Source organism: Embiotoca jacksoni, unplaced genomic scaffold, assembly GCF_022577435.1.
Source record: "Embiotoca jacksoni isolate LCO1_2020_lvr unplaced genomic scaffold, fEmbJac1.0.p SCAF_18, whole genome shotgun sequence".
Taxonomy (NCBI): Eukaryota; Metazoa; Chordata; class Actinopteri; family Embiotocidae; genus Embiotoca; species Embiotoca jacksoni.
In genome coordinates this window covers 2,897,459-2,923,469 of record NW_027185318.1, presented here as the reverse complement: position 1 = coordinate 2,923,469, position 26,011 = coordinate 2,897,459, and the positions used below count along the sequence as shown (strand labels likewise).

The 26,011-nt window shown below is 44.9% G+C and overlaps 1 protein-coding gene across 2 annotated transcripts in view; it reads left to right on the top strand.

Annotated features, from left to right (window-relative positions):
• The window catches only part of LOC138199837 (latent-transforming growth factor beta-binding protein 2-like), an 81,228-nt gene that overhangs the window by 26,383 nt on the left and 28,834 nt on the right, over nt 1–26,011 (top strand). For both annotated transcript variants that reach the window (XM_069152071.1, XM_069152070.1), the window contains exons 4-12: nt 4,783–5,048; nt 5,941–6,117; nt 9,027–9,233; nt 10,166–10,449; nt 11,503–11,605; nt 20,141–20,215; nt 23,839–23,961; nt 24,053–24,217; nt 25,606–25,890. In XM_069152071.1, coding sequence (XP_069008172.1) covers nt 4,783–5,048; nt 5,941–6,117; nt 9,027–9,233; nt 10,166–10,449; nt 11,503–11,605; nt 20,141–20,215; nt 23,839–23,961; nt 24,053–24,217; nt 25,606–25,890 — 1,685 coding nt within the window. The remainder of the gene's footprint in view (nt 1–4,782; nt 5,049–5,940; nt 6,118–9,026; nt 9,234–10,165; nt 10,450–11,502; nt 11,606–20,140; nt 20,216–23,838; nt 23,962–24,052; nt 24,218–25,605; nt 25,891–26,011) is intronic.

Here is a 26,011-nt window from a genome sequence, read left to right as displayed (position 1 = left end):
AGGTTAATGGAACTGTTAAACATTTTGTTTAAATGAAAAGAATAATGACTTGATTTTCCTTAGCAGGATGGAGCAACTCTGGTGTTGATTGGTTGTAAACCTACTGGCGGTTTCGGAGGTTTGCCACTCGTCACTCGGGAGGTCATGTCCAGTCCAACACAAAGAAAACTCTGACGAGACAAAGTGACAAGGCTGGGAGCTCTCGGGTTATGTAGAGTGACCCAGACTGGGATGCTCATGCCAGACCCTTCTGCCTGCTGTCAGGCTGTCTTGTTTAGACAGCCTGTTCAAAGCCAAATGGCTTCATCCCGACAAGCTCTTTATATCAGTCTATTTTTTGCTTTGGCTGCTATAAGCCAACAATCCAAGCTATTAGATTTGGGTTTCGGACTTTGGTATTCTCAAACAAATCAAAATGAAAAATGAGCTTTGCCAGGTTAGACTTGTGCTCAGCATTAAGTGCTGAACGGGATGGAAAAACTCCCATTTAATATCACCATCCCAACCTTCCTTCCAACCTACTTGGCATCCAAAGCCCAGAATTAGGTTCTCCGCCTGCAAGTGTGCTGTATTTCATATAGAGATTCATGGAGACAAAGGATAATGAAAGCACCTCACAGACAGAACTGTTAGTGGATGAATCAGCTGTGGCCTATACGTTACTGTGCAGCGCTTCACATAAACACTGATCTGGCTTTGTCATGGAGAGTGGGCTACAAGGATGTTTTATGATGTAAACAGTTCCTGAGGATCTGGCTCACTGCATGTATGTGTATGTGAGTGAATGTTTAGGGCGAACAGGATCATCAGATAAATCCAGGATTTCTGCTTGTATCTGCGAGGCAGCGGGCAACTTACAGGAACCACGCAGTCATCACTGGGATGATTGGAAGTGGTGTTTTCTGAAGTGCTTCCTGGCACTCAATCAAAGCCACCTAACTGAATTTCCCAGTGTAACACACCCTTCCCCACCAACGCACTCTCATCAAAAAACACAAAAGCTTCAAAGTACACCTAGCATTTGACTTGGCAGTGTGATTCATGGGGTTTTATTAACGATGTAGTTTATATACAGCATCAGCAGACTTCCAGAGATCAGAAGGTTTTATAGGCTCTTTGACTGTCCTCCAGTTCTCGATACTGGCTGGTGTTTGGACAGCGCTTCTCTTTGTGCCGTTTGTGCTCCAAACTCATCTGGGTCAAGGCTGGAACTGCCATTCACGCTGCCTGTCATGCCTTTACAATCCCTAATATTCACATGTTGTAATGCGGCGATGAGTTCAAAGATGCTTTTGCAATGCATTGGAAGCTTTGCAGTGTTGTTTCATGCACATTGTTAATTCTTGGCCATCACTGTGATTTGTAATTTCCTCAGATGCGATGAGGTTTAGATGTAATTGCTTGCCATACATGTGAAATGAATGATAATGAGTCAAAGCGGACAGTGCCAATGTCTTTATATCTCAGTTGGAGGCTTCCTTCGCTATCAGATCTAAACTTACGCTTTGATCAAGTGCTTGGCCTGAGATTTATCAGAATTCATTGTCTGTCCTTGAATATAATTATTGAGCACATGTTCTTAATGTGAAATATAATGTCACGCACTAAACTCAAACAAGCCGTGCGCTGGATGCAAGCACTGTAAGTCTCCTTGATGTAATCAAAGAGTCTAAGTAATATAACTGATCGAACCTGATTTAGCTCCATGATTTCAACATCTTGTGTCGTCCACAAAGCTTTTTCTTTGGCCATCTCTAATGTATTCATACTTTACTTTACGTGTGCTTATTTTAGAGAGTTGGTTCCAATGAGTGAAACGAATGTCATATGTGCGTGTTAAAGTGCTGGAATAATAGAAAACAAGGACAATTCATTTTAGGGTGGATTAAGGTGAACGTGGGGTCCCTCGTGTGCTTTGAAAAACATCACAGCAGAAAGTCAAACCAAATATGCAGCATAATTCTATATTACTTAAGCTTGAGCATAAACCCTGCCCACTTATGTAGTTTGGATACGGGTTGCTGGTCAAGATGACAAGAAAACCAGGAGATTTTCAACCTTCACGCTACGATGGATGAAGCCAGACACACAGGCCTGGGGAGAGGTGTTGATGGTGTCATCAAATTTTTGGAAAGAAAGGGCATCAGCTCGTTTCTCTAGGTGTTGATCTGTTCCTGTAAACATGAATTAACTGATTTACATTAGGCAGTACACGTATTCAATTGGAGTCTTGTTTCTGGAGACCTGGATGAGGTAATATAAATCCAATGTCTCTCTTTTATCTTTGTTTTGGTCTCCACCAACTCCTCAGTGAAATGTATGACTCTTCAGCAGCTACTTTCTCCATTATGCATGACAGCTTATGTTAGATGCTGACTGGCTGTCTCCCATTTGGTACTTGGTCAAAGTTTTTTTTTTTTCTAGTAATGCTTATAATCATGTGTGAAAGTAAACCAAAACTCTTAAATTCTTGGTCGCAGAAACCAAAACAAAGAGCTGATGGACTATAAAAAAATCTTTGTGGCGCTGAGGTTAACTGCACAGTGCGATGACAATAACTGCTTTAATATTGGGGTCTACTCAACTTTCAACTCGTAAATGTGAGTTTTAAGTTCGCAGTGAACAGCGTCACTAATTAAAACCAATATAAAACACAAACTTGTATATTCTATATTTTTTCTACTCATTTACCTCATTCCCATCTTTGTACCATTTGCTCATTCACAACTCTCTTATCAGCACCATTAGTGATTTAATTAAAACTGTATGTTCCATATGATCTCGGCAGAGGTCTTCAAAATTGCTTTCAAGTCACCCAGAACAAGGCGGGGGAATGGTTCCTCCTCGGGCCGCAGGGGCCTTGAAGTTCCTAATGATGACATCAAACGTGGAGAGAGCAAGTTGTGCTTTCCCTCCTTGCCCCCTGATCTGCATGCAGAGAGGGTAGCGGTGAGCTCATGCTGGGAGGAAGTCACTTTGCCATTGAAAGGGAGAGAAGCAGAAAGAGCAACATCTGGCAGAGCCTAGGATGTGAGCAGGATGCTTGCAGGCCATGTGTCACTGTTAACACTGGAAAAACCCCATCATGATTTAGGATGGAAGGTGTAACTGGGTTGGCCACCTCCTGTTCGTCCTCACCACCTTGACTCGAGCAAACCCTTGTTTCCCTTTGTCACATCCTATCCCCAGGTCCCACCCAGGAGATTCAGCATCTGGGTCAGCAGCTTTCAGCTTAGGTGCTGCCTGTAGTCTTTGAAAAGATGACGTGCGAGACCATTATCAAATGTTTGTCTCCCTTTTCCCTTTCTTGTTTAGTGTCCTGTTCCCTTTGGCAGCAGGAATGTGGTTTGTACTCTGTGAATAAAGAGACATGCAGAGGCTTGTACCTCTTCTAACACAGCTGGGACAGGGTGTGTGTGCGTTTGTGTGGACGCACATGCATCAGTGTGTGGATGCACATGCCATCACTGTGTGGATGCACATGTGTTTATTTGCCTGATTATTGTTGTGTGTGGACCGTATGGGGATAGACAGAGGGCATTCAGTGCGTAAACACGTGATGTGTGGCTTAAAGCCATATGTAATGAATGTTAATGCATGGTTTATATCCTCATCAGGGGTTTGATTACATCCTCCATTACTTTGCATTAGAACACAGGGACACAGGTGTGTTTTGCAGAACTGTCCGTCTAGTTCATCTTTGTCTTGCTCTGCTGACTGTCAGGGCAGATCAGTGGTCTCCAGATGTTTTTTTTTTTTTTTTTGCAGCGCTGAATCCCAGCATTCCCCAATCAAACTTAGACCCCCAGAGTCCAGGTAGGCCTGTCTGTCTGCCTGCCTGTCTGTCTGTCTGAGAGGCACACGCCTCCCCTTGCTCACTCACATGAGCTCAGCTTCCAGGTCGCGCAACACAGGCTCAGTAATTGACCCAAATGAAATGTTCACCGGTAAAAAAAAACTAGACCCTCGCAGCCCCGGTCGAGCTTTGTTCGTCGACCCCAGTTTTAATACTTCCTCCAGTCCAGTGCAACAGTCAGGATGTTGCTCCCTGGTTGGCCACAGTCAGACAAAACAAGGAGTTCATAATCTAGTCAAGCAGACACAATGGGTGATGGAAAGGTTTTATAGTCATGATGGAAAGATCTAATGTGTGTAATCACACACTTTTCTGAGACCAGCCACACACAGACACACACAGACACAAACTGGGACCTGTGTGTCCAATTCCCTTTGGCTGATACTTTATTTTATGTTCAGAGGTGAATAATCTACTCTTCAAGCAGATGTTTGGTTGTGAATCCCTGCCCGCTTAAAAAATTATATGGTATTATTAATTTAATTAAAACTAAATTATTTCCAAATTATTGTGTCCCATCTATAAAATCAATTGAGCATAGCTATGACCTCGACAGCGTGTTTGTCTCTCAGGAATATTATTTTCTGTTGCAGACACTGGCCACACTTAAATGGATTTCATGGTGATGCACATACATTGCTGATGGGTGTATCTTCGTGGGTGTATATATGTGCGGGACATTATCTCTTGTCTGAGGTCATGTGTTTTAGGGAGGCTGTGAGGGAGGGTAGAGTGGGTTGCACACTAATCGGAAGGTTGGTGGTTCGATCCCCAGCTCCTCCTGTCCACATGCCTGAGTGTCCTTGAGCAAGTCACCGAACCCTAAATTGCTCCCGATGGTGTACCATCGGTGTGTTGTAAGTCGGGTTGGATAAAAGCGTCAGCTAAATGTAATGTTTATGGTCCTGTGATGATGTGATTGACAGGACCCAAGTGAGACGGGGACCCCCTGACTCGTCCCCTCAGCAGACTGGGACCTCCCGTACTGTGAAACGCTATCCGTCATCCTCGGCGCCTATAACCTCCAACGCTCTGCCCGGTGGCAATGGCTATGCTAACGGCCACGGCAGCGAGCACAGGAACTGGTATGGACACAGGAATGGCCACAGCAACACACACTCGTTCAACTCTCACAGGCCCAACGGCGACAGCCAGCTGCACGGACAGTTCAACAATGCACTATCACCGGCAGGTAAGGACAAAAAAAACCCCCAAAAAACGACTTATACATATCACACACTATGAAATAAATAATGAAACTTGTGTCTGTTCTCATTTTACATTCAAACTTAACACTTCCACTCTCCCCAGCCACATGAAAACAAAATACGCACTGTGGTGCAGTTCACAGTGACCACGAAACACGCATACACACTCGGTGGTGTCATTCTTCAGCAGAACATTATCCACAAGAAATAAACAAAACCCTGGCAGCACCCCAGGCTGCACTTCGCTTCTCCCACTGTCCACCCACTTCAGCCCCTCCACTGCATCACACAGACAGACGTTTCATATCACCGCTGAGTTCACTGAGTGAGCATGTGTGTTTTCACTGATACGCGCTTTGATACCGACACCGTCACCTCCCTGACATGACAGGCACTGAACCCTGGCGCCGTTCCCCCACGACAAAAAGAAACCTGTCCTTCCTAATTTTCCTAATTTAAATGCTCCAACATACCAACATCGTCAAGCCTCTCCTGTACCATGGCAACAGCTGTTGAACTTCTTCCAAATATTACCCAATGTTCACTTGCACCTACGTTCTCTTTGTCATTTTCACACATGCACACATCCAAAACACCTTCCCCCAAAGATAAAGGGCTTGGAGGCTGGCCCGATACCCAAGAGTATTCTTTTCCCCATTTACTGGCCTGTGGTACATTGCTCGTTCAGCTGCAGCGTGCCACTGGCCAACTGTCAGCACACACCCTCGCACACTTATAAACCTCGCTCTGCCGCAGACGGGGAGTGTGTCACAGGGACGCTGAAGGGAGAAAGGATGCAGCTCGACTCCAGGCCGTCTCTGCTACTGCTGCTGCTGCTGCTTCTTCTTCTCAACCAGGTCTGTGTGTGTCTTCCAGGGGCCAACCTCACCTCCAACCTGGACCGCATTAAGATTATCTTCACACCTATGCTGTGCCGCAGGGTGTGCAGTGGCGGCCGCTGCTACAACAGCTGTGAGAAGGGAGACATCACCACGGTCTACAGCGAGAACTCACAACAGCTACTGCAGCCAAAGAACCAGGGCTTCCGACTCTGTGAGTGCCGACCTCAGGCCCTCTGATTAGCATTAACGCTCATCGTTCTTCTCAGCCTGCTTTTCTCTCTTCTCTCTTGTCCCTGAATTTCTCTTCTCTCCCTTCTCAGTGTTTCTTTTGCTTACTTTCTGATTCTCACACACGTTCCCTGTGTCTCCATTCTAGTATCTCAGTCTGTTTTTATGGGGTGAGCTTGACAAAATGGGTTCCCAGTGGCATGCTGTCCGCACTGAATACCAAGCTCAGAGAGGAGGCAGAGTGCTGTAGATTAAAGCTGAGAGCTCTGCTTAAAAAACCCTCACTGTCAAAGGCAAAGAGAGACAGAGAAAGCAGGAGAGACGGGGGCCGAGCAGATTAAAAGCGGGCTCTGTAAAAGGGGGCTAATCTCCCCTCGTACACACACACGTGGAGCTGGTGGTCCCACGCTCCCAACACTTAGCCCCATCTCTTTGCGGTTTACACCTCGCGGTTGGCCCCGCCGTTAACCATTTAACATGCTCCCTGGGAGAGCAGGAACGAATGAAAGAGGAGAGGGAGAGGCAGAAAGAGAGAAAGAGTAGCAGCATGAACAGGATTTTATAGGGATTACATTAAACCTGCCATTTATCCACAGGGCTTTGCTCCAAATTCACACAGGAGTGTCCATGGGAAGGGAGGGGGCGGTCAATGCCAAGGGGAGGGTCGTACCCCACATGTTTTTTAGTTTTCTCATCAGTTTCAAAGGTCCGGCTAAGACTAAGGCTAATTAATACTTGTGGATTAGAGGTGAAGGGTGCACATGCCACACACATACATATATACAGTAGGTCCTCTCCTGTTGCAGCTCACAAACAAAGACATGTAACCTTCACCTAAATGCACTGAGGTCTACCGCGAGGACCAAGCTAATTTGTGAAGATATAAACAGCGTTGATGTTGCAGATTTATGATCCCATTAATGGGGTTTTGGAGCGTAGTGTAGATATTCCAAACACTTCAGCGTCCTGGCAAAAGGTCCTCAGCGGTTTGTTTTTATGCCCCACTTTTATTCTCCAGAGATCTCCCTTCATTCTGTTAAGGCATGTGTTAAAGAGCATGTTAAAAAGAGATTGCTTTCCATTTAGGCTTGCATCCTGTTATTGCTCGGGTGTGCGTGTTCGTCCAGGAATGTCAAGTGGACAGCAAACGGTTATCTCATGCTGTTGTTATGTTGCCTACATGGTGCAGTAAAATCTGGCTGGTTAATTATAATAGGCCTCCGTTTTTATACACACCCTATATACAACGCTTACTTTAAAGCCTGGTATTAGATTGGGTAGAAGTTTGTTTATTGAGTGAGAAGTGTGTGTGTGTGTGTGTGTGTGTGTGTGTGTGTGTGTGTGTGTATTAGTTGTTTAGAGGTTGTTAAATGGTCAGACAGATAGGCAGACGGGGAGTGTGTTGTGCAGAGTTGACAGTGGGATGTTGTCTAAGAATAGTTCCTGCCCCATGCCGGGTGGGGACCGGCCTAACACAGACCAGTGCAGACATGCATCCCACATTGAGAGGTTTTAATAGCCTCCTTGAGTTGATAATTTAGCCAGCATGTCAAATCACGGGAGGCCTTCCTGTGTGTCTGGACACCAACGCTGGGCCGCTCTCCGTCTGTGTGTCTCCCCTTCTTTTTCCCCTCGTTCCTGTCTTTTTTTCTGTTTTCGATCTATTGCAGTAACATTCGCCTCTCCTAATCCCCTTCATTCTCTATCTGTTACTCTTCTCTTCCTCTTCCAATCCTCCCTCTCTTCCACTTACAGTCTCACTGTTGTTAATGCTATGTGACAGGGAGCTCATTCCCGACATGCCATCGAGACTGTCCAGCGTCTCTCTGTTCCCTGTTTGCGCCCTGTTACTGTGTTTCATGTCTTTATCAATGAGATGGAGAGGATGCAGCTCTGAGCATGTTTCCATGACCAGCATCTTCTTTCATCCATCAGGACACGGGCTGTCCATGTCTCTAACTGTCTTGCAAAACAGTTTCTTATATTTCTGATATGTGGTACTGCCAAGCCAGAACCAGCTTCACTTTTTCATCCTTTGCGCCCCAGAATAATTCTGTATTTGTCATGGATGGACAGTTTTTTTTTTTCATTTGAAAGTCTTTGATGTTTTGAGTTAGGAGAGGTCAGGTCAGAACGAATCTGTAGATGGGAGGGGGCTCAGGTATGTCGGGTGCTGGGCTGGCACCCATCCCTTATGCCAGAAGATAAGGCCAATGAAAGGGCTGTGGAAGCAGCACTGTCAAACACCATCTGGTCACGGCTGGCCTTTCCTCTTTTTCTCTCCATGGTAAATTGCAAACTATAAATCAAATTGTAGACAAAGCACGTTTTGTGATCTAATTTACTTGGACGAAACCAGTTGTTCTCCCTTGAAAATATGTACAAAATTTGACAGTTAAATTCTCTTTTTTTTCCTCCCTCTGCCAGCCAAGTGCATGCTCCATACACACATCCATGCACTTGCTATTTCCTCTGAATTATTACAGAATGAATCATTCATCATCACTCCTCACCCTGCACAGGAGTATGTAATTACTGACATGAGGCAAAACATGCCATTGAAGGAGGCACAGCATGAGGGGCAGTGCCCTCGGGACAAAGTTTGCAATTTCATAAACATCATGTGGCTCGAGGTGTCTGGTTGTGCCAAAGTAGAGAACAGCATGAGCATTACGGACCGTTTGCAAACAAAGCTCGTCCACAGGAAGCCCAAGCACATGCCCTTCCTATTAGGACTACTCCTTCTGTTTCTTATTACCAGATCCTTGTGTGTGAGGAGGCATGATGCTGTGCAATTAAATGCGGCGTGGTGTGTATGCTGAAGAATCTCTCACATGTAACTTTTTTCTCTTTATCTCTGACACACCCACCCCTCTCTCTCACTTCTTGCAGTCTTCTGTCAGATCCCCTGTCTTAACGGAGGCCGGTGCATCGGCAGGGACCACTGCTGGTGTCCATCAAACTCAACAGGGAAGTTTTGCCACCTGCCAGCCCCGTCTCCTGCCAGGCCCACCCCACACAGCCACAAGGATGGCGGCCATCAGGGACCAAAATCTCCATCCCACTCCATGTACACCTTACCACTGTCCAACCAGCAAGGTAATCACTCAAGGTGTGACCAATGAGAGGACAGACCTCCAACTGGAAATTAATTTTGAAGGTCATACTCTATTTTGAGTAAAATATCTAATGGATGACTCAGTAGAAGCCCTTATATTGTTCTCACACAGAAGAGGATATTAGAAACAGAGCAGATCGGCGTCATGAATTTACGCAAATATAAAAGAGAACTCACTTTATATCTCTCTTGGTACCATTTCTCTCATTCCCTCCTCATGGCTCTTTCAGTATCAAACTCTGACAAACAGTAAGTAAAAGCAGAAGTTCTGTCTGATATTTCTGCCCTCTATTCGGAAATAAATTTCATGACTAATAACAATTAAATGACATCAGTCCGATGTCTGCGTTGTTATGTCACAACAAGGAAATGATCCGTCCTGTTTTCTGTGCTTTATATACAGTCGGACGCAGTTTTAAGTCGGGGACTCTTGACAAAGTCTGCGTTTTCTCCGTAGACCCTGCCGTCTGTCTGAGACTGTGATTAATGAGCACTCATCAGGATTCTGGGGAAAAACCTTGGCACTCCCTGAAGATAGATGCTTCCCCTCTGTCAGAAGGACAAAAGAGCCTATTCTCCAGATTGCAACAGCGTTTCAACTCTTCAGAAAAATCTGTTTTTAGTCAATAAAATGATTTGATTTAAACCAGACAATCTAACGCTCATCGTGATGTTGTTGTTTTGTAGTATCTAAATAGCATCTTCGCTGCCGGGAATTCCCAGTATGCCCCAGATCTCATAACACGATGATGAAGCAAGTGTTTTCTGAACAAGTTTGTGGAAGATGTTAGCTGATAGTATGTATATGCAGCTTTTATCCCTCGGCTGCGGATGCTTCCACTTACATCGTTCAGAATCGGAAACTATAAACTATGCACTATATCGTATTAACTCTGGTTCTGTCCTCTCGCAGTGTCGTTCCACCCATCCTTGGTGAACGTTCACATCCAGCACCCTCCATATGCCGAGGTCCAGGTCCACCAAGTAGCTCGAGTCCAGCCTGGGCAGAGACCAGCCACCACCGAGGGGGCTCACTCGGTCCAGCAGCGCTCCCAGCCCGGGAACGAGCATGAACACACCCATGAGCACAGCAGCAGACAACCACACACCAATGGGAATGGGAACGGACACGCCACAACGCACATCCGTCAGAATGGACATGTCGGAAGATGCTTTCAGGAGACAGTAGATGGACAGGTACTGTGATAAGTTGTTAAAACATAAACATGATCCAAGCCACATGGGATATCGTAGTCAAGGCATTAAAACGCAGGTGCCATTGTGTTCCTATTCCTTCACCTTCTCTGATAGCATGCTGTCTAAAGCAGGAAGTGAGCCTGTCGCAATGATTTCTCTAATGTCAAGGATTTATGAGCTCTGGCCACACTGGTCATCTCATGTTCCAGAAACTCCCCCAACAAAAGGCATGTTTTGAGACTGGATGCATTCAGAGCACAAAGGTTAAGCTTGAAATCCTGCCCATGTGGTCCTCTCTTTCTGGCTCAAACGGGGAGATGTTTCATGGTGCGTATGCATGCGCTGTAGCACGCACTGCAGATTTACTGTGCTGGGTAAAGCACGGATGTCAAAACAGTCATGCGTCGAAGAGAAGTAAGGAAAGGGAGGGACTTAAATGGCATCTGTTTGCTTAGTTATCATGGAATCTTAACCTTTAGATCTACAACGCAAGCAAAAAAAAAAAGTGTTTGTTTCTGCTGATGTGCAGTTCCCATTTTCTCTACCCTGGGTTTAATAGGGAGGTTGTAATTAAACACACTAGTCACAATGTCAAAGAGGAACACAACTTCAGCACAAAAGGAGCATGGAAAAACTTTAGTCTCCATTTTTTTCCCTTTTTTCCTGCCAGAATGCCAGTATTCACCAGAACAAATCTCCTCTCTTAAGTTTCATCTCTATTGGCCACAAATCCAATAAGTACAATTTGATAGGAATCTCCCTTCACAATTAACCAAGTGCCTTATTGAGGCACACCCACGAGATTCATAGTTGTTCTTAGGAGTCAGTGTTTGTCCTCCTCCAACTAAATAGTCTCAGATGTGTCTGGTTCACTCTGTCTTTGCAGATAGGTGTACACCCACACCCACACACACTCTGACACGAACACTCTCAGCACCCTTGCCAGCGTGCACACACACATACTTGCACACAAACAAGCGTGCATGCACAAACACATAACACTCATTCTCAAAACTTGTTTTGTAGATTTAACACAGATGTGTGTTGTTGTAGTGTGGCAAGCCTCTGCCAGGCCTGACCAAACAGGATGATTGCTGTGGAAGTGTTGGCGCCTCCTGGGGTCTAAACAAGTGCCAAAAGTGTCCAACCAAACCAGGTAAGACCTCCTCAGTAAAGCCGTCAAGCAATTTTTTCTTCCACTCTGTTCCATTATATACTTAAATCTAATCTGTTCTGATTCCGTTGGTATAATTCCCTGTTATGTCATCGCTGTTGATCTACTGTGCACATTGGTTAAAAAAAAAAAAAAAAAAAAATCAAGATGCAACTCGGCTCTACTTTTATTCCAAGGTAGACTTTCTCACTCCGACTTTTGAATATGAAGGTGTTCACCGAGTGATGCCTTTTTATGCTCCTCAGCAGCCACTGTTTACGCTTGGTGGATTTTTATCACAGGCCTAAACAGCACTGATGACTGATGATGATTAACACGTAGCAGTCTTCATCAAATTCCTTTCGGGGTGGTTGCGTGGCTCGCCCACGCATCCCAGTTGTTAAAATGAGGCTGTTTTCGCTTCCATAAAACCAAAACCGTAGAAGCAAATGAAAACACATTTCACATGAAGATGAGAGCTTAGCAAGCGTGCCACCCACCCTGCGGACAGAGCAGAGCCAACGTGGCCTTGAAAGAGTGAGGAAATGAGCCGCCGTGGTTCAGCTACTTCCCAACCAGAGCTGCGGTAGGTTTGAGAAACTGCAGCAGGGTGTTTGGATGCCGGCTGGCAGGGTGGGCGTTGACACCGTCCACTCACTCGGCCTGACAGCTCTGTGTGGTATTTCCAGGGTGTGATTTTGTCCCTGCGCTGGTCTAGGCCTCGTGTGTCGCAGCCTGAGTGGTGGCACATGAGTTATTTCCCAGCACTCTTAATCACATTGCATCCATGCCCGCAGATGGCAGTTGGCTTTTAGAGCGCGTGTGACCTGTTTAATGTCTGACCGGTCTGACCATAATCAGAAGCAGACATCATCCCCCTTTCTCCTCCATCGATAATAGATGTCGATCCATTCTTTTCTCTCCCAGTCTCCCATCTCCTCCGGCATGCCAGATTCTCGCTCTTCCTAAGTCCCCGGCATGATCACTGTTGGCTCCCAGATGTTCTCCTCTGCTCCCTCCTTTGAAGTTTGGGGGAGAAACCGAGTGAAGACCCAGTTTGCTCATTTTTGTGGCTGTTTTCGGGGGCCAGCTTACTGAAGGCCAGAGCCACACGCAGGCAGAGAGGAATGGATAGAGAGAGGTAAAAAAGTCAAAATGAAGTCATGTACAAGTGTCCCAGAAGTCTCGGAGACAAGTTTAATAAGAAAAATACTTTAAATTCCTCCAGAGTGTTATTGTTCTCACTTGGCTTTATCTTGAAGCCACATTCCTCCCGTACTGGCCTAGGTGTACACTTTTTCATGTGCTTGACAGGAATGATATGCAGCCCGGAGACAACAGCCCCTGAAAAATGAGGTTGCTCTTTTTACTTCACAGTGAATGAGTCAGTTGTCGGCTTGCAGTGTGGAGAGAGAAGTCATCGAGCTTTATAACAGTCTCCTGTGTGTCTTGTTGAGTATGTGATAATGATGTCATGAAAGTCCAGTTTGTATTTAGGCTTGCACTGCTACCATTGGTCAGTTTATAGCTGGTTACAAAGAGAGCAAGGCTTGCTACTTCATTTTTTTATGGTTTCTACAGAGAATGCCAGTATGACCACAGTTTAATGGGGCTCTGTTGCAGACGGGAAGCACAAACTAAAACTTTGCTCGCTGCGTTAACATCACTGTCAGTACATTTGCATCAGCCGCACTTGATACAGGGACATATTGCTACTGTTCCAGTCTTTGAACCAGCTGATGTGCAGCTGATGACATTAATACGGCAGTATATTATTTATTACTATACACCAAGGGCTTTATGTTGCTGTTGTGGCAATAAGGAGGGATATTGTGTTTGTGTGCATGTGCATGTGAAGGAGGGCTGACGTTATGGAGGCATGAATACCAGTTTGTCCCATCTCAGTGGGAGATGAAGCCTTTAGGAGCCAGTGCCTTTAAAAGTTGCATGCTGAGGATTCCTGGACCGTAATGAGATCCAGATCAACCAACTCTATCCCTCTGGTTCTGATGATGAGGTTTAGTAACAACACAGCCTTTCACTCAGTTTGGATTTCAAACCTGATTATTGCACTGCAATTTCTATAACAGTATAGATGTGGTCGAAACTGTCCTGCGGTATGAGAACTAACCATTGACTAATGGAGCAAAGTGAGAATGAATATCGGCGAGTTGGGGAGGGGATGATGTTCCAAAAGTTTGTTTGTTATGTTTCCAAAAGTCCTATTAAGCACAGTTCAGACCAAAGATTCATCCCGTGAGGAGACACTTTTAAAACAAAAGGAGGGAAAACTGGCCCGCGTCAGCTCGACTCAAATGTTGATGTTGTCGTGTTGTCGCCTGCGACTCAGCTTGTCAAGTCACAAGTGGGCAGTTTATTAGAGGAGACACCAACTCCTCTGAACGACAAAACTGCTCCGGAAAAGGAGGGGAGAAATTGACATAACGGAGGAAATCTCCTGTCTCAAGCATACAAGCTCAAGCTCCCTCGGTATTGGGTTTAAGCACTCATGGACAGCTCCAAATTCTCGTCTCTCTCGGGTTTTTTTTCGAATGACTTCGCTGTTTCGTCACAACTAAAAATCCAACCGCTGCAGATAGCTCACTATCACTGTCCTCGTGCTTGTGTTAACACGCTACAAATTATAAAAAAAAATCTACAAAAAAAACAAAACAGAAAAGCCGGCAGTTAAAACAGATCTACAGAGTCGTTGCTATGGAGATGTCACACCGACTTGTCTGTTGCTTTGGTGTAAACTGTCACATTGCAGAGTGTTGTAGACTAGTGAATCGCAAGTAGCTGCGAGTTTCAAATCATTTCATCTCGAATCTTTGGTCCAAACTGGGCCTTCGAAGCACATCACAGAATCTGGATCCACTATGACATCATGAGGAATTGTATCTTTAGAAAGCAAGGAGTCAGTTGTTCGTCCAACTGTGGGCTTTTCTTACGAATATATTTCTGTCAGTAAAGTAATCAAAAGTTCCTGAAGCTAAGCGAAGGTGAGTTGCTGTGGCCCGACTCTGACCCATACTGTAGCGTTAAAAGTACTGGCAGCTCCTCCCTCTCTGTGCGTTTCACAGCTAATGGAATTTCACAAGCCGTTTGTCTCCCCATCTGTCATTGATGGGCAGCCTCCCTCTCTGTGACTCTCCCCGTCAGCGATGCTGGGAGGCTTCCCAAGGAGCCAGAGCAGACGTCCCCAGGGCCTAAAGTAAACACCACACCCACAGGAGCCTTGGCTTCCTCTAACTCTACCTCCCCGGGTCATTGAGGTCATGTGTGTCTCTGTGTAATTAGGACACTATTCTTCACGAGTTTTAAATCAGTAAAGTCAGATGAGGCAAAGGAGGGGGCCCGCAGAGCTCCACGACTTCTACATCTTCCCACATGAACTCATCCCTCCCGAATCTCCCAGCTATTCCCGAGACATTTCATCTGACATCCACAGAGAGGCCTGTGCTTCTTGCCTTTTATTAGCACTGATCAAACATGAAAACTTGTTAATGACCAATGAGAACCAGAGATGCAATGACTTTGCCTCATGAACAGGCAGCAACAGAACAGATGCACTGGAACGACTCCACAGCAGCTTCACATGGTGACTGGATAGAGACATCACATCTGTGACAGCATTTGATTTATCGATGTTGACTTAGTGTTATCCCGTCACAACCCGAATGATGGAATCTATTAGCCAGGCAGCAGTGTGCCTAATCAGGGCTGAGCAGACCTAACCACCACCAGAAATATATCCTAGTTGGAGGCAGATGGATATGAAATTTGTGATGGATTTCTTAATTGCTAAGTTAAGCATATTTTTTTATTGGGAATGTACCATGGCATGCCTTCTTCTGGAACGAGCCCAGATGGTTAATACTCAACAGTGAATTGGAGATTGTAGAGGAATGTGGGTCTGTTTCAAATGTGTTTGATGCGGGTAACGCTGCCATCAACATCTTGGAGAAGGGCGTGAAGCAAAATTGTCAAACTAAAAACAGAGATATAAAATGCATACTTTCATGAATAGAAACAACGGAAAGTGTGTTTTGCGTAAAGATTTGATGTAGCAGAAAAATTAAATAAGCTCCTCATCAAAGCCTTTTTGAAGCTGCTTCACATGTGCCGAGGGACGGTTGTGTTAAAGCGGTGTGATACAGATATACTGCCAAGACTGATAATGATTGAGCAACTGCAGTATCTTGTAGCTTTTACACTGGTTTTGTGTGTTCATGTGTGTGTCAGCAGGAAGATGGATGGATATTGGTCCCATGTGTCCGAGCTGATTAGCCTTAGCTACACAAGCAGGGACACATTATTTACAGGACATGTGTGATATGGACCGTGCCAGATTGGCAAGTGTGGCGTGTGCCAAGGAGACGTTCTGTTTCGAAAGAAAATGACTTCCCTTTTGAGCTGTTTTCTCCAATCAAGCTTTGGCTCAGAGACCTCAAAGAGATGGCTTTGCCATTGAAGAGACTCAAGAGACCTGAAATGGTGATTAAAGAGATCTCTTTGCTCCTGGTCTTCTCTCAGCGGCACCAGTTTGTCCTGTGGCAGCATGTCAGAAAGTAAATTGCTGGGAAGGATCCCGCGGAAGTCTTTGGCTTTGGTGTTGCTTGTTTTCCTAAAGAGCGGCCCCCAATGGAATGGAAAGGAAGACTGTCTCCTGTGTGTGTCCTGTGGATGGCATCCATCCCTCCTCTCTTATGTCTCCGACACATTCTCAGGTTTTCCACCCGGTTAAGTAGAGAAGCCCAACGCTGAGGTTGCCTCCCAGGCAACTCCCTGGAGAAGCTGGCGAGGGGCACCGAAGGGCCTTGTGATTGATGGACCAGACCACTTAATCGTCTTAGAAGAACAGCCTGCAGGCCGGGTGGTCTACAGAGTGATTGTACAAAAATTTTGCAATTAAAGATTTCTGTACAGCTGAGGAACCCAACTGACTCTAAACTCTCCTCTGCCTCTGTCTCTCTTTTCCTACTTTCTGATTTTGCATGAGCTGTCTTTTCATTTGAATACCCAGCAGAGCAAATTTAACTTTCATATCAAAAAAGAGACTTAAGGGATTCACTCAGATTTCAGTTAGAACCGCATCAGCCTCCAGGACACTTTAAGGAATTTGAATTATACTATCAGATTGGGGAATTTCAGCAAATATTATTGAATGACTGCCAGTGGAATGCACAACACAATTGAATGGAGGCGGACAATAAATTAGTGAGGGGTGACAAAGTCTTTTGTTGAGCAGGGCAAAATGGATAGACGACAATTGGAAGGTTTTTGTCTGTAGGCTCTGTGGATACAGACAAGTCTGGCTCTACAGTCTTTGTAACCAAGGGTGACACTAATGATGCGCAGCTTGAGCTCACTCTTGCAAGCCACTGCCTGTGTAGCCCTATATTTTCTACACAAATGATTGTAGCAGCAAGCATGGGAACTGGCAAGTCATTAACTCCTCTAAGGACACCATCATTGTTTGCTTATTTTGTAAAAATGAAAATTCCATTTCCAAATTGTCTCTGATTTTTAGGTCTCAGTGATGAGTGTCTTTCCTTGAGGTAAATAATCAGAAGGTGCAGCAGCAGGACTCAACTACAGCAGTTTATCTTTAGCTTTGCTCCAGTATTGTTTTTAATCAAATGCCCAAAACCCTCTGTATACTATAATAACAGCAGGCAATCAGTAATTAGGCAAGTCGTTGTCAACCTCTGTATGCCGAGTTTCAGCAGCTGTTTTTTTTGTTTTTTTTTAAAGTTAAATCGCTCTGAGGGAACAATAAACCTCTATTGAAATGAACTCTGATAGTAAGCATTTTTAGATCCAGGGCGGATATTAGGGAGAGTACAACCTGCCAAATTAGATCCTTTTTGCAAATAAAGTTTTATGAACATATACAGTAAATGTGTCTGGTACATATGGAATCATTATGTTTTAGGGCTACTCAAGACTTACGTAACTTCTGTACCTTTTCTCTGAAGCCATTTTAACACATTTGACGTGAAGTGTCTCAGAGATTCATGTTGGAGCGGTTACCGGCTGCAGAAGTCTTCTTCTCCCCACTAATAAGCTTTATTGAGACTCCTGGACCTCCCCCACTGGGCTTTCCTTGGCATGTGCGCCCTGCTGTCACTCAGGCCAGACTTTCCCTGATCCCAGCGCTGCAGGAGGACGTGCCCGCCGCCCTACCACAACAGCTCATTACTCAGAAAGTTTGGAGGGGGATTAGGAGGGTGTGGAGGAAGATGAGGAGGTGGGCAGACTGGAACAGGGGCGTCGCTCTGACACAGTTCCCCCCTTTTTCTCGTTGCCCCCTTCATGCTGACCCACTTCTGCTCTGTCAACCCTCAGGTACATTGACCCTGCCTGGTCGACTGGATCACAGCAGGACCAAAACAAACCTCAGCCTTCAGACCTTGTTCCCAGAAAACCTCCATGCGACACAAATTCCAGTCACTCCTGGGAAAATGACACAAACTCATGACTGATTGCTGTTGTTTTTTTTTTTTTTATGGTTGACAGGAATACCGTGTTGATGTTTTAAACCTCAAACAACACAGTATGTAATTCTGTACAGTTAACTTTACAGAACATTAATGACTGAGCTTCTGAGCTGTTTAAGTACTTGGGCCCATCTGAGCACTTTTGGGCGTGTTCGTCTTAAAATGAGGTGCGATCAGCCATGTTGGCGCATTGCGATCTTGAAGAAAGCTTTTAATGGGAATGAGACACAGGCCTGTCAATCAAACAAAAACACAGCTTTTTGGAGCTTGAAGATATGTCGACTTTTACATACAGTCTATGTGCCCTACGTTGAGCAGATTATCTGCCGTTAAAATAGCAAAAGTGGATTCGAAGACGCCATTATGCACTTCAGACCGTGTGTTTAGATCATTAAAGTAGACCCCTGAATGTTTATGGTGTACTTTACTTTGGTTTGCATGAGCTGCGGTCACAAACACAATGAAATTACTTTTCTCCTTTTCCCAAAAACCTCTGCAAGGGGAAGAGATGTGTTGTCTTTGCTGTCAGGCGGCGATGCATTCGTTTCTGGCTCGAGTCACCTCTGTTTCACCTCTACGAGTCAAAGCAATGCATTAGTTTGTTGAAATAGTATTTTCTAATGCGATTGTGTGAGTCCGTTCTTCTTTTTTTGTGTGCGGGGAATTTCGCATACATGATTTCTCTCTCTTTTTGTTTTCACTCCCTTGACAATGACGTGAATAAAAAAGAATGTATACAGTACTGTATATTATATGCTTTCAATTATCAAATCCTGTTTCATAGTTTTTAACAGTAAAATTCCTATTCATGTTCATGACTTTAAAAAGCCCCCTTGAGTGGAGACATAAAAAAGTTTGTTGTACATATGTCACACAATTTTTTTTTTTCCAAATCTTGGCAAAGGCAACACTTTTCCAGCGTGAAAATCAGAATCGCGGCTTTCTTGATTAGGAACTTTTGTAAAGCAAAGTTCTACCATCACGGCTCTGAGCTGTACGATTCTGTTGTGACTGTAATCTGAACAGACTATAACAGCGAGAAACGATTCCGTCATGCTAACATGCGTGTCATTATTCTTAACAGCTCTCCTCACCCAAACACACATTTTTCACTCCAAAATCAGAAGTTCGATCTTCTCCTTTCAACGTGATGTGCGGAGAAACCTGTCATCGCAGTTTATGTCATGGAAAGATCTGTTACCAATAATCGCTCTGTCTCTGCTGAGAAATGTATAGAAATTCAAACAAACTCGCTCTATCTCCCGTTCTGTCAAACACACAGACACACAGATTCAAACACAAGCAGACTTTCCCTCTGCCATATGATGGTCACATTGACCCTTGTGTACATTTAATGAAGCATGCAGGGGCTTGACTGGGTGCCGAATGAGTAATGACAGTCTGGCTGCACCGCAGCGTGAACAGACACACTGTGTTATTTACTGCAACACTTCTGTGAACCTCTAACATACACACCTGAAGCACACACACCATATGATTTTTATTGCATTGGCAAAACAAGCAAAAAGAAGTCTTGGCCAATCACTTTCCTGCGAGACGTACATTAATCGTCATTCCTAGTGTGCACAGTTAAAGCATTAGGCTCATGTTTAAGTAGATTTGCACTGTGGTTGGTGATGGAGGTCAGGGCTGTCACGTAGGCTTCCTCAACATATTTATGATATAAGCACTTCCTTCATCTGTCCCCGGGGGATGAGGAGTTATAGGTAATATGATTATAAATGACGTCGAGTGTTATCCTTACATTCTGCTGGATGGCAGCGCTATCTTATAAATGTGGTTGATGGGGATCCATTTCCATGCACTCACTCTGGAGTCCCACGAGGCCCAGTTGTGGGTCCCCCGTCATTTTTCCCCTCGCCGAGATGCTCACATCTGTAAGTTATATGGTCCCCTCCAAAAGCGGCGCTCCTCTTCTCCCTCTGCGATGAATGCAACGCTTTGTGACAGAGAGGCACGGCTCTCGAAGATCACTCAGCTCCTCTAAAACGCTGCTTTCTCTTTCTGTTTGCAGCGTATGCGGTGATCGCAAATGGACAAGTGGAATGCTCCAAGGGTTTTAAAAGAATGAACCTCACACACTGTCAAGGTAAGCTCGAAAATACATTGAAGAAGTAGTTTTACTGGTTTCTGACTGGCATCGTGATTTAACCCTCTGCATATTTTAATGGGTAGTTTATCCATCACACAAACTATTAAAAATAATGTCATGGATATGATAAAAACATACTACCCAGATGTTTCCATGCATACATACATCCCAGTGGACCTCTATAAAAGTACTACTCCTTGCTGTACATCTGGCTCCTATGGGAACCAGGTCAAGACTACAATTAGGCTTGGCCCAGGGTCAGAGTTCAGCAGCCAATAAGCACCTGGGGCTGCTGTTTTAATTGGTCTTGAGGTTGTGAGTAGAGAATGGTACAGCAGACCACTATCACATGGTAAATGTGGATCTTTGAGTATTTGTGAGGGAGTTTGTTGCTCTAAACTCCAAAAAGCGACGGCTTCAGAAATTCAGTATGACCGCCTGCGTTCCCGACCAAAACAAATGCAACGTTCCTGGACATACACACTGTGTTTCCTCCACTGCAGCGTCCCATGGGGTGGCAATTTGTCAGCTGGCCGTCGGTTCAAGAGGAAATAACCACCCACAGTGTCAACTCTGTAGACGATCTCCTGCTGAAGAATTCGGACCATTTATATTTGTTGTTGGTGTTAGTACACAGCGTTGGAATTAATCGACACGAACAAATAAACTAGGCTGAAAGTCACCAGAAAAAATGCACAGCTTGATCTGCGCACAAGACTGACAACTGATGTTGACACGTCGAGTAACAAAATGCAGCTTTTCTGACAGTCTACTTGGAGCTGTGTCACTGACTTGATTAATAGTGTCATAATCCAAAGGCCAATGCTTACTGAAGCCTGGAGTATAACAACATAACGGTCCAGTGGACAGCTACCTCTATAACAGGCCTCGTCCACTGGTTCAGCAAGTTCAACGTGTTTCTCCGCAGAATTATTGGCTCATTGATGTTTTCAGGTAATGATTGAGTAGGGCAACATTTTTAATACAGCAAAGACCTGTGGACAAGGACGCACTTATTTTCCAATAATGTGTCAACCGGCCAACAAATGTGGAAATTTATCTTTCTATTATTCCTGCTTTTCTTTCATGATCGTTTCAAGATGTTTCTCTCTTTTTCAGTTGCTCCTTTTTTGAGTTCCAAAAAAGCAAAGCTGACAGTTACCCACAATATTTACTGGAGCGCTTTAAAGTCCCACTCAGCTGCTGCTCCATCCCCAAAAATGATTTCTAATTTCAGGTCTCGCACCAACTGCCAAGAAGGAGAAATCAGATTTTTCTGGGGTTTTGACATTATTATCAGGATGATGTCCAGCTCGCTCAACTCGCTCTTCTGAGCTGCTTGTGTTTTATTGGAACAGAGCGGCGCTTGTCTCATATTCTGCTTTAGGCCTGATTTAACGCTGACCCTTTCGGTCACCGACGTCCTCACTACAGGATGATAAGATGCCCCGTCAGAGCCATACTCACATCTTTGACTTCAGAGATAACTCCTTATCTTCAGAAGCTGCTTCTCAGAAATGAGGTCAGCTCAATTGGCCGTTTGTAACTGTGCTTGTTGGATGAAAGGCCCCACAGAGATGCATGTGCAGGCTCTGTTGTGGGTGGTAAACTGGTGCTGGGAGCAGGTTATATTACTCATACGCCACTTCAAAGAAGAGATGATGGAAGTCTTACATAACTTTTGACATTTTGGATTAAGTTAATAAAGGATGCTCACAATTTTAAAACACTGACATTTGACATTCATCATCTTGAATGTTGCCTGGGTCAACAGGTTAAGACTTCCATATATCAGTAGGAATGTGCCTGAGAAAACTTTCTTTTCCCAGTAATAACTTTGGCTATATTTGAGTGCATTCATTTCTCTAAATGGATGCATTCTGGCACCATAACCCATGTCTGGTTTGAGACTTCCAAAGAAGTCCTAAGGTACTATCTTTACCCATATCAGCCGATACATAATAAAGAGCGATGCTGCCAATTTACCATTAATATTTCTGCAGGTGTTTTATGTGAATCTTGGATTTTCCAGAAGTCAAGAGGAGCCAAGGTCGTGTAAGGTCGCAGCAGACTGTCATACATCATTATCTATCATTAGACTATAAAAACAACCTTGATGAAAGCTGTTGATACATGTGAGTTCTTACCACAAGCGCCATTTGTCAATGAGAGCAACCGAGCATGAATTCAAAATAGATGTTGAGATTAGTGCTGGTCATGACAGGTTGTCATGGAAGTCAGTTTCAATCCCAATCAACCCAGCAGCAGACTGTAACAATAGCACTAATCTGGGACTCTTACCGGACCATGGATTAAAGACCCCATGTGATGAAGGCTGAGCCCATCGCTGACCTGAACTCTGACCAGATGCTGCTGAAACCGAGTCACCGCAGTACCTGCAAACACAAGTTTGTTGTTCCAGAGCGTAAACTGAGAGTTTTGGTGTGGCCAGGCATGGCATCTGCGGTATGCTTTATTGTCTTCACAGTCTGTGCCTCATCCTTACTCATCCAAACAGGTTGCTTTCGCTAACGGAAACACAGACTTGTTTATGTTGTCCTATGATAGAAGCTGCAGGCGTCATCATTGTAAGGGCTTCGCTTCAGAACTACGCAGAGATGGAAAAGTGCAAAGAGAAACGGAAAAACAACGGAGATAGAAAGGAAAAAAAAACAAACAAAAGGAACAATGAGGCATTCGTTGGATTTTTTTCAGTCCACAGAATCCATTTATAAACTCACTTTTTCCAGCAGGAAGCAAAACAACAAAACAAGAGCAGATTAATTAGAATTGGGAAAATCTGTGGTGGCAGGCTGTCGGGTTCCAGTCATCAAAGCAATGGGAAAAGACCTAATGGTGTACTCTTTGTTTAACATGGTAGAACAACAAACTTCTCCTGGTCCCAGTGTGATCGAATGACTAAGCGCCTCAGATATGTCCCCCTATGTTCCTGGCTGGCACTTGAACTGGCTCGCTCGCCTCCGTTTGGCTTTGTGACTCAGGAGCTGTTGGAGCAGAAGGCAGACTCCACAGGCCATTGTATCGCTCCCAACACATGGAGGGAAAAACCTCTCCATGACTTACGCTTATTGACGTAGGCTGAGGATGCTGTGACCTTATTGGACACTCTAAAGGAAAGATGCCGAGGAAGATGCTAATCTAAAAAAGAATCGGTGATTTCTTGTAGGCATTTCTACAACAAAATATTTCATACTCAAAAAGACACTGTATTTTTTAGTGTGTTTTGTTTTATGCTGGTCCAATTCATTGCTCATGTTTCCCTCTTGTCATCACTCCTCACTTTTATTACAATTGTGTAACCTTTCCATGTTTCGTCACCCCTCAGCAGCGAATGGTTATGACAACATGATCTATTGCGTTTTTTTGACAACGTTATAGTCGTAAATGATTTCTAAAAGACTTACATCATCTCTGCTGGTCTGCAGGCATGGAATCTTTGCATACTCAATGTAAAATGCAGTGCACTAAAGTTGATACTAATAAATGTACCAAGTTTGGTTCAGGAGTTCAGTGGCTGTTCCAAAATATTTTCTTTTAAGGGGAAAAACATGATCTCAAGTACTAGATATTGTGTGACTGACGAGCACCATATTTCACAGACATCAACGAGTGCCTGTTGCCTGGAATATGTAAGAACGCCGAATGTCTCAACACCAAAGGAAGCTACAGGTGCACATGTAAAACAGGCTTCATGTTGGACGCTGCCAGGAGCCACTGTGTCTGTAAGTGTGTTGAATTATAACGCATATAATTTAAAGCCACTTTCGTGTTTACTGTATTGGAATATGACGGATGTGCTGACTTCTCTTCCAGCGGACAAAGCGGTGTCTGACCAGAGGGACTCGTGCTACCGGTCAGTTTCAGCAGGCACATGCTCTCTGCCGCTCGCCAACCACCTCACCAAGCAGATATGCTGCTGCAGCCGGGTGGGCAAGGCCTGGGGCATCACGTGTGAGCGCTGTCCTCTTCCAGGATCAGGTACGGCCCCAAACGCTACCCTGCACTGCTGCTCAGTCCGTTCCGAAGAAGGATCCTGTACTCAATCTGCAGAACATCCATTTCTGGTTTTACTGCACTTGCTGAAAAACTCGGTGCCGGGTTAAATGTTTTTGCACATATAAAATGCCACATGTGATCATATGCAAGAGCTAGAAATGATAGTGAAAGCACAGGCAAAGAATATTTACCATTCGGTCTCTGGTCTGCTTTCTGCCAGGCGTGTAAAGCAGTTCAAAATAACCCGATGTGTTTGGAGTGGAAAAGGACCAGAAACATAACAGTTTTCATATTTTGGAGGCTACATAATAGTGGGAGTCGGGCTTGTGTTATCACTCCAACCCTCAGAGAGAAACCCCACTAATAGGCCGGCAAAGCTTCACAGCAGAAATACATAGCTTAGCCAAGTGAAACATGGGAAGTAGTTGTCATCTTTCCTTTTTTGCATCCTGATCTAATCTTCAAAGTCTCTGAGAGAAACAAGCTGGTTTTGTGGAGTGTCTGTACTGGCCAGTGATTCATGGGGATTGTCATAGATCAGATATCACAGACACCGACCTCCGTGTTGCGGCTCAGTCCGGACTGACACAGTACACAGACAAACAGCCTCTGATTATTATGGACGCTGGCTTTGGTATGGCTTGACAAGCTGTTAGAGCCACGTTCTGAACAAAGCAACCAGGCCCATTACTTGGGACCCGGTAACAGGAGCCCATTGAGCTTCGTTCCATATTTACCCCAGATCCTCTGATGTGGCTCCTGATCATATATAGGCCCATTTCCCTCCACTTTAAATTCATCATTCAGTAGCCTCTCATATCCACGTTTCCTGCATTTACAGCAACCACATATCTGTCATTACTCATATCTCTATTCCAGACTATTTTGGCGTAGACTTGCTGCTTTCAGGTCAGGTAGGGGACACGGCACTTTTCACTTGTAATGGATTCACCATCGCTGAGGTTTGTTGGACTCGGACACAAAGAGGTGCAGTCTCCCTCCTTTCATCTAGCCAGCCAATCCTCCATTAGCCTCTCACTCACACCTCTCTACACTAAAGAGTTCAAAGGTCAGTCAGTATTACATGATCCACTACTTCCCCCACTGGCATGGTTGTGTCTGTTTGTTTGAGTGTGCAGATACCCCCCCACACACACACACACACACCACCATCTTAGAAAATCCCCTCGCTGGTAGCCCCCTGTGACAGCTGCCACCGGCCTCACTCGCTCTGCAGCACAGAAACCCACTCTCCTCATTCACAGCACAGTGCAGCTCATCATAACAGAGATGTGATATGTCAGCGTTTAATGATATATTTATGTTTTCTCCCGCTTATTGTTTTTGCGCCTGTGTTTCCTCTCCCACAGACCACTTCAAGGAGATCTGCCCAGCCGGTCACGGATACACGTACTCGCGCTCCGACGTGCAGATTTCTTTCCGGCAGCTGGAGGACGATGAGCTGCAGAGAACAGGAGTGCAGTTGGAGGAGCAGAGCCCAGCTCACCCTCAGTTTCCATCCTCTCAGCCTTCACTGCCGCAGCCCAGCAGGCCTCACTACCCCAGCTACCCGCAGACACCACAGGCGCCCCAACACCCTCTGACTCCGCAGCATCCCTCCCATGCAGCCAGAGAAACACCCAGGCAGCCAGAGGGTGAGATGTTTGGTACATTCAAATGTTTAGTCTGAACGATAAAGAGATGAGTAGTTGTTGCTGCTGAATGCCCTGTACATATTTTGCACTCAGACCATGGAATTACCCAAACATGGGATTC